This window comes from Peromyscus leucopus, unplaced genomic scaffold, assembly GCF_004664715.2.
Source record: "Peromyscus leucopus breed LL Stock unplaced genomic scaffold, UCI_PerLeu_2.1 scaffold_1828, whole genome shotgun sequence".
In the NCBI taxonomy this organism is placed as follows: Eukaryota; Metazoa; Chordata; class Mammalia; order Rodentia; family Cricetidae; genus Peromyscus; species Peromyscus leucopus.
The window spans coordinates 1-8,490 of NW_023505027.1; the positions used below are offsets into that span (position 1 = coordinate 1).

At 45.1% G+C, this 8,490-nt stretch overlaps 1 protein-coding gene across 1 annotated transcript; it reads right to left on the bottom strand.

Moving 5' to 3' along the window:
• Positions 1-6: 6 nt before the first annotated feature.
• LOC114689447 (NACHT, LRR and PYD domains-containing protein 1a-like) lies at positions 7-8,046 on the bottom strand. The gene is made up of 4 exons (XM_028863729.2): positions 6,776-8,046; positions 5,476-5,638; positions 4,213-4,436; positions 7-682 (listed from the first exon to the last, which is right to left on the bottom strand). Exons 1-4 carry the CDS (start codon positions 6,852-6,854, stop codon positions 306-308), a joined length of 843 nt encoding a protein of 280 aa, XP_028719562.1. The 5' UTR covers positions 6,855-8,046; the 3' UTR covers positions 7-305.
• Positions 8,047-8,490: the final 444 nt, after the last annotated feature.

Genomic DNA, 8,490 nt, shown 5'->3' on the forward strand with positions numbered 1-8,490 from the left:
CATTTCTGTGGGGTGGGGTGGTGACAACTCCTGGGTACCCTTCTGCCTTGTGTTCAGTCACACAGACTGTTGAATTATTGGCTCCTGTCATGTTCATTGTGGGAAAAGGGTCCCTGCCATAGAGGAAGGGAGTTGGCTACATGATGCACATGGAGAATCTTTCCTTTCCTTCTGATAGGTGGAAAGAGGCCATAGAAGTCTATGCAGAGATAATGGGACATTAAGGGCATTTGGGGGAGACTCAACTTGGGAGTTGGTGTGAGGGTGCCAAGAAGAGAGCAGATTCATAAACACCAATGTTCTCTTTATAGAATTGCATTCCCACTCCAAGTAGAGGATCTCTCCATGGGGCTCACCAGCTGCATCTCAAGTTTTCTGTCAGCCCACCCTGGCCCCGCCTTTGTGATTATCAGTGTCACCTTCCGAATGGTGCAGTCATTGGGAATTAGGTAGAGGTGAAGGGTGACTTTATTGAGATTGACGTAATAGTAGATCAATGTGATGGAAGTGATTGGGATGAAGAGCCCTACAGCAGGAATTATTCTCAGTAGAACTCCCATTGGGGAGAAGCTTGGGTTTTCCAAGATTGTGTGGCGCTGCTTCACTCTGGCTGGCGTTTCTAGGACCATCCCATGTTCTTGAAAGTGGGCCACCTGGAACCAGGAGACGTCCACCTGTCCCTCTGTGAAAGAATAGATTCAAAGATGTAGATTTAGTGTTTCAATTGAGCCATGCATGGCTGGAAAAATAGCACCCTAGGATTTAGAGTGACTGTGGTGGTTTGAATGAGAATGGCCTCCATAGCTGGTGGAACTGTTTGGGAAGGAGTAGGAGGTGTGGCCTTGTTGGAAAAGATATGTCACTGGGGAGGGCTTAAGGTTTTGAAAGCTTGTGCTGTTTCCAGGTTCTGTTCTGTCTCCTCCTTGACAATAAGGATGTAAGCTCTCAGCTACTGCTCCAGTGCCAAGCCTGCCTGCTTTCTGCCATGCTCCCTGCCATGATGGTCATGGACTCACCCTCTGAATCTTTAATTCCCAATAAAATCTTTCTTCTATAAGTTGCTTTGGTTATGATTTCTATTTAGTTTGTATTTATTTTTTGATGTTTATGAGAAAAAAAAAGTATGACCAAAATTTAAGTTTTATTAATTAACTTTCAGTAACAACACAGCAGAGCTATCAAATGTTTCCTCATTATCAATTCACCTTGCCAGGGAGGGAGAGTGTGACCTGTTGCCAGTGGTGTTCATGCAGACTGACCCTCACTGGAGACCCTTTGGCCCTGTGTAGCTGCTGGGTGATCATTCACAGTGGAGTGAACGTTCTGGATGATTTCATCTATAGATGCTATAAAGAATAGTGCTTCAGAGGCTACTATCAGAAACTTGAAAACCAGCAGGTTCTTTGAGGTGCTGCCAGCACTAGCCTCAGTGTCTTGAGATGGTAGTGTCCACTAATGTGTTGCAGGATGCAGTTTGCCATTTTGAAAGAGACCCAAGGGTACGTTTGTCCACTGAAGACAGGCTGAATGGATCCCTGGGATGGTTCATGTCAAATGTGAACCAGATGAAATATAGAATTAGCTTGGATGTAGGAGGCAGGGCATGATAGTCAGAGATTATCTTGATTGGATTAATTGAGTAGAGAAGACCTATCCACTGTGTGTAGCAGCATTCTATGGACTAGGACCCAGACTCTGTAAAATGGAGGTCACATGAGCACAAGCATTCACTGTTCCCTGCTTGCTCTGTTGACACAAGTTACCAGGTGCCACAGCTCCACGTTCTCAGACTTCCATGTCAAGATGAACTGTTCCTTTGGACTGGGAGGAAAACAAATCCTTTCTCTCTTAAGTTTCTTTGGTCGGGTATTTTGTTTGAGCTACAAGTAAAGTAACCTGGACAGAAATTGATACCAGAATTCAGGTTTTTGTTGTAATAAACCTAATCATGTGCTTCTTCAGCTTTGGAACTGTTTTGTGGCTGGAATGTAAAGAGTTTCATTCTTAGGACCTGGAAAGCACTTCCATGCTGAGAACAGAGCTTAAGGGGACATTCGGGTGGAAGCAGGAAGACAAGAATGCTGAGAGAGACAGTGGAGGCCAGTCATGAGGTTGCAGAGAGCAGCAAGGTTTCCATTGGGAACTGTGAAAGGATCCATTCATGTGACAGTTTTGTCAGGAATCTAGATGCATTGTGTTAATGCTCTGAATATGAGTGAAGATGAATTTAAACACAAGGGACTAATTTGGCAGGAGGAGTTTCAGAACAGAAATCATCCAGAATGACTCTACACAACCCGCTGTAACTGTGAGAGAGCAGCATCACTGAGGGGAAGGCTGCAGCAGGTGACAACAGGAAAGGGGTCCCGAGGGACAATCTCACTCTTCACAGACTCATCGTGTGAAGATCCACATTCGTTTAAAGGCAGAAAGCCTGAAGTGATGGTGTTCCCTGCTCCACACACGCAAATGCAAGGAAGTGTTTCCCATGGTCAGCACATCATACAGCTCTGGTCCAGGAGAACAGGGAGAGGCCACATCTCAAGTTTTCAACAGAACTTGGCAGTGACATTCCTATAGTTTTCTTAGGGTTGAAAGATGCTAGATTGAGGGGTCACTGAGTCATGCTGCACAGTTTTAGATCGTAGCTGAGGTCAGGCAATGTGCCTGAGTCAAAGATCCTGCAAAAATCCTGAGAGGTCATTCAATGAACCTTTTTATTCATTTTTTTTTTTTTTTTTTTTTTTTTTTTTGGTTTTTTGAGACAGGATTTCTCTGTGTAGCTTTGCACCTTTCCTGGAACTCACTTTGTAGACCAGGCTGGCCTCGAACTCACAGAGATCTGCCTGCCTCTGCCTCCCGGGTGCTGGGATTAAAAGCATGCGCCACCACTGCCCGGCTTTTATTCATGGTTCTTATATCAGCTGGAGCAGTCTGAATTTCTACTTTGGTTTCCATGACGTCTTCAGCTGTCATTTCTACCCTCTTAAGATCGCTTTTGGAGCCACTCCCCATCTCCATCACAATGAACAAACACCATCTTCTTCTTCTTCTGTGAGCTGGATTCTCCTGGTCTCTGTGGCGGGCCTATTGCTGTGTTCCATAAAGCCAGAGTGGAAATTCACCTCACTGGTCACTTGAACACTATCTGGTTCTCCTGTTATTTTTTTCCCCTAATGTAGGCAGAGTCTGACTGTGTAGTCTAGGCTGCAATTGAATTCTAAATTCTCCTGTCTCAGCCTCCAGAGAGCTGGGATTACAGACATGTAGTAATGGCTTTCTTTATGAGATCTTAAACTGGGAACTTGGTATTTATTAAAACATCTTCTTTTTGGTCACATTCTGTTTAGCTTGGTGTTCTTGTGGGATTCCTAACGCTGGCAGTGGGTTTGTCTCTGATTCTTTCTCTTATTCTTAGGTCCATTTTCTTCCTACTCTGTTGCCTTGCCTACCCTTAATATGAGGGTTTGTGCTTAGTCTTATTGCAATTTGTTATGCTGTGTGTGGTTGATCACTTGGAGGCCTGCTCTTTTCTGAAGGGACACAGAGAAGCAGTGGATCTGGAGGAGACAGGAGGTGAGGGGGAACTGTGGGGGTTAAAGAGAGGGGAGGTGGCAGTCTGGAGATGTATTATATGAGAGAAGAATAAATAAAAAGAAAAAAATCTTCGGAAGGGATCTTTGGAGATCATGGAGGTTGGGACACTTGATGAGCCCCCCTCTTTTGTTAGGAAACCTCTCTTTTGTTGCTCCAGTTCTCAAAATGAATCTGGTCGGATCATTTTCTTCCTGTCTTTAGTTGTTTATGGATTACAATCTTGGTAGACACTGGGTAACAATGTTTTCTGTTAATTTCCTTAGTCTTACTTTGCAACAATCACTTTAAATTGCTCAGTTTATTCTCTGTTTCCTGCTGGGCCCCTGAGGCACATGTTGGGTAATGAGCACTTAATAATCACCAGCTACTATTGCTACTGAGGACTCCTTCAGGTAAAACAGAAATAAAGCCATAAGGCTAGGAGACATGTGCTTCAAAGAAGATACATCAGACAAGAAGGGACAACAAAACATCTCAGTGTTCACCTTCATAACCTGCTCTGCCTCACTAAGGAAGTCATAGACTTTCCTCATCACCACCATCCTACACTTTCCTATATGACCTGTCAACTCCACTCATTACCACCACCCTCCTCCTTATGCTTCCCTTGGTTACCTTGGAGAGCCACAAAATGAGGGAGGTGCACAGCAGCCACAGCTCCCTGCTCAGCCTTGATGTCAAACAGAGGCCCAGCCACCATGTGACTGTGCTGCAAGGGAGTCTTGTCCAGGTGTTGGCTCCAGGAACAGAATCCAATCTCGATGGTCACGGCCCTTGTCACCACAAAGCGGAGTCCTGAGTTGGGGCAGTGGTAGGAACCAGGCACAGGGAACTGAACTCTACAAGAGGGAGAGGCAGACACCAGTGAGCACCAGCTCTGCTCCTCTGCTGGGTGCAGACCCAGTGCAGGGCTGGGGACACAGCAGACTTCAGCCAGAAGGCTCTGAGTTCTGGTTCCTCTTCTAGCTGTATGTGGATCCCTGCTAAGTCACCTAACCCCCAAATCTGTTTCCTCATCTATACACAGGGGTAACAACGTCAACACCATCTTATGGACCTATGAGTACTGAGTGATCTAATGCAAACCTACAGGTAACATATACCTAGAGTAGTTAGATATTCCTGTGGTGATGAAAGAGGGGTGTGTGTGTGTGTATGTGTGTGTGTGTGTGTGTGTGTGTGTGTGTGTGTGTGTGTGTATGTGTGAAGTTCTGTGGATTAAGTTAGGACTTTTCACACTAGTCAGAGGCTCTACCACTGAGGTACATCTTCAGTTTTTAGACTCTATGTTCCTGAAGTACATATTTAAGTGTATCTAAGAGGCAAGAGAAATGAAATATAATGAGGGGACTGATGCTGTTTACATCATGAATAAAATAATCTGCAGAAAAATCACAATTCAGATAATAAAGAAAGTTGAGCTCAGACTGTTTAGATGGAATGAAGGACCCCCTTCAGCTCTGTTGATGTGGTAATGGTGTGTTGGTTATGGAAGATGAGGTCCTGTCTTAACTATGGGGGAGGCATAGTGAAATGTTTGAGTGTGAAGTCACTGATATCCTGGACTCACAATACTATGACAGTGATGACAAAGGGGGAATGTGAGTAGTTAAAACAAACTTGGAAAAATGGTTGTGGAGCTCAGTGATTGGACAGGGAAGCTTTTGTGCTCTCCTGCTTTGTAAATGTTTGAAAATTTTTTATGATAAAGATCCCTATTTTTATAATAGCCCACACTTCTTTTTCCAGTCCTGGCCTTGTGACCTGCCTTGGTGAGGTGAGGAGACACAGTAGAGACTAGGTGGGTGCTATCTGTGGGGATCCCTTGTGGACAGTGTGCTGGGGAAAGTCAGCCTTTGCCAGGCAGAGCTCACTCACCGGTACAGGTTCCTCTCACTGTCAACCACCTCAGTAGTCACAGGTCCTGTAGGGCCCCAGAAGTCATCTTCAGTCCCCATTGATTCTAGGGGCTTGTCTCTTGGAGAGTCAGGAGAAGATGGAGGGAAGGGTTGCAGTGGTGCAAATTGTGAGCACCCCTCCTCTAGAAGAGACCAGGAAGTGGTCACTCTATGTCTCCTCTGCCCTCCCTAGTACTGGCCTAAGGCTGAACTATCCTCCTGGTTGGCCAGTCTGGGCTTTACCAGGAAGTGTGTCCCCAGACTTTATCACTGTTCCTGTAGCTGTGTGTAATATATATAAATATATATATATATTATTGTTTTCTTACCATTGTATGCCTTCTGAGCAACCCTACCACCCCAATATCTGTGCCTAACCCAAGTGCTGTGTTTCATTTCCTATTGGTCCAGTGTGTTGATTTTCCTAACATGTGTCCAGTGGGTTGTAAAAAGAACCTCAATGAAAAGATGAATGATCAGGGAGTGGAGGTGATTTTCCAGGCCATACCAGCTCAGAATGAGACAGGGAGCCCTGGTAGAGAGCCTGATGCCAGCCAGAGATTGATAGAGGGGCAGCGCCAGCCCCCAAGGCTAGGAGAGAAGGAAGCAGTCCTCCCTCTGTGTTCTAGTTGAGGAAGATCTTTAAAGGGGTGGGGCTCTTTGTGCAGAATTGTCCTGGTCCATGTCAGAGACAGGGGGATAGAAATGAGTTCCAGCACACCTGAGATCGTGTCTTCTCTATGTGACAGGGATGTTGCACCCATGAAATCTCAACAATATTGCTGCCTCTACAAGATCTGCACAATGACAACACCAGTTGTCATGCTAATATGGGTGGAGGAAATCTCACAGGCCCCAGGTACTGATAACAGCTGCTAGAGAGGAATAAAATCAGTCCTCCTCAGAAAAGACTCCATAATAGGTTATCCAATCCCAAATGGTCAGCCTTAAAGATGCATACTTGACCAACACCAAATGGGGTCATCAGGTTGTATTAATATATACATATGCATACATATGTGTATTCACACATATATTTAATAATAATATTTAAGAATAATTTATGAATTAGTGAGAGTGAGAGTTTGTATGTGGGTCACAAGGAGACTTGGAGTAGGCAGACAGAGGGATAAAAATGATCTTAATAGAGTATTCATACTCATGTTTAAAATTCTAAAAATAATAAAAAAAAAATTTAAAAAAAAAAAATGATGACTTCCCCCTACAGATTCCCCTTCATCTAGTAATCATGATGCTCTGGGTTTGAACCTTTCACATACCTGACTGTAGCTTCTGACGCTTACATGAATTTGGGTTATCATCCATTTCTTCTTCATCTGGGTTCTTAGTAGGGTCCATCACACGTGGCTTCCTAGACACAGACAAATTCTTTCCCTCAGATGTCAGGAAAAACCAGGGAAGTGAGGGTTGTGTACATGATATTCCCACATAAAATCTAAGCCATTTGAATTTGAACTCAGTCCCATGCTTCTTCTCTGGGCTGTATCTCTAAGAATGCCCCCATCCTCCTGGGTGTCCATATCTCAGAATTGGGAACACCTCAATCCCTCCTTTGCTTTAATTTGAATGTGTTCCTCAATGTTTACTCATTAGAAAGTTAATCCCCAAAGACACAGTGCTGACAGGATGAAGGATGAGACACAGTGAGGTCATGAAGGCTCTGCTTTCATGAAGGGGTTAATGTCATCATCACAGAAGTAGATTCCTGTGGCCCGACAGGACTTGTCACAAAAGCCACATTGGCCTCTCATTCTCAGCCCTCTCAGTTGTGCAGTCAGATGGAACAGGAAGAAGCTTTTCCCTAGATGCAGAGTCCATGCCCTTGTTCTTCCTTGTATCCAGATCTGCACAAATAGTCTCAATTCTTTATGTTAAGTGCCCAGTGTCAGACATTAACAAGGCTATGAGGGCCCAGCCACAAATAACCCTGTCCCATGGTCTGTGGGAGAATCTACAACCAGCTGGAAATTTAGTCTTAAGGACATCAAATAAATCTATGCACACCATGCTCTTTCAGTCCATTCACTTTATTATTCTGTGTAAGCCAGTGCTAAATCTACAGCTTCTTTTCAGCTCTTATACTTAGCTCCGGACTCTCCAAACATTTCTCTACTATTCTCTCTTTGTCCTATCCCGAGTCTCTGAAGTTTCCAGTTTTTATACACATACAACCAGCCATTCTCTGGCCAAATCAAGGTCACAAAGCTTGAATTCTTTTCAGGGTCATAAAAGCAGATTAAGAGTTTACACCAGGCAGTGACTGTCAGGGTTTCATGATGACTCAAGGAGGGAGTGATTTGTAAAAGCCTCAGTGAACTCTTTAAGGGAACAGGGTCAATTGAGAGGGAGAGAGAACTTTGTAGTGGGTAGCCATTCCAGCTTTGACCTGGAAGTTCCAACCCCCATTGAGGCTTCGGTAACTGTCACGCCTACAAGGCAGGGCTGAGAGAGGATGTTGAAGACCCTAGATCTGGATGCACTGGCTCTCTTGGTTCCTGGACCCTGGACGCTGGAGGTAGACTGAGCAGAGTTCTCCAGAGAACACTGCCAGACTGCACTACACCTTTCCCAGACCCTGATACCTATCCCTTCATTTGTGAGTTACCCCATAAAATAAACCTCCCTTTTAACTACGTAGAATTGCGTTAATAATTTCACCAATAGACCTTAGATCAAATAGGGAAATCTAAGGAGGGAAAAGGGGGAAACCCGCGCACCCTCCGAGACCACAGCTGCTCCCTGAGACACAGACTCCACCAGCTCTGATGGACCAAGTCTTTGTTCTCCTAGCTGATCACCCAGCCTCTGAGCTTCAGATCCAGGGGCACAACCAGTGCCCCCATACCCCATCCATTGCAGCCCCAGTTGCAGGCCAGCAGGCAGGACTCCTGCAGGCAGGCCTGACTACCACTCCACCACTGCCCCATCCTACCCCTCAAATCCACCCACCCTCTGAGACTGCAGCTGCTCCCTG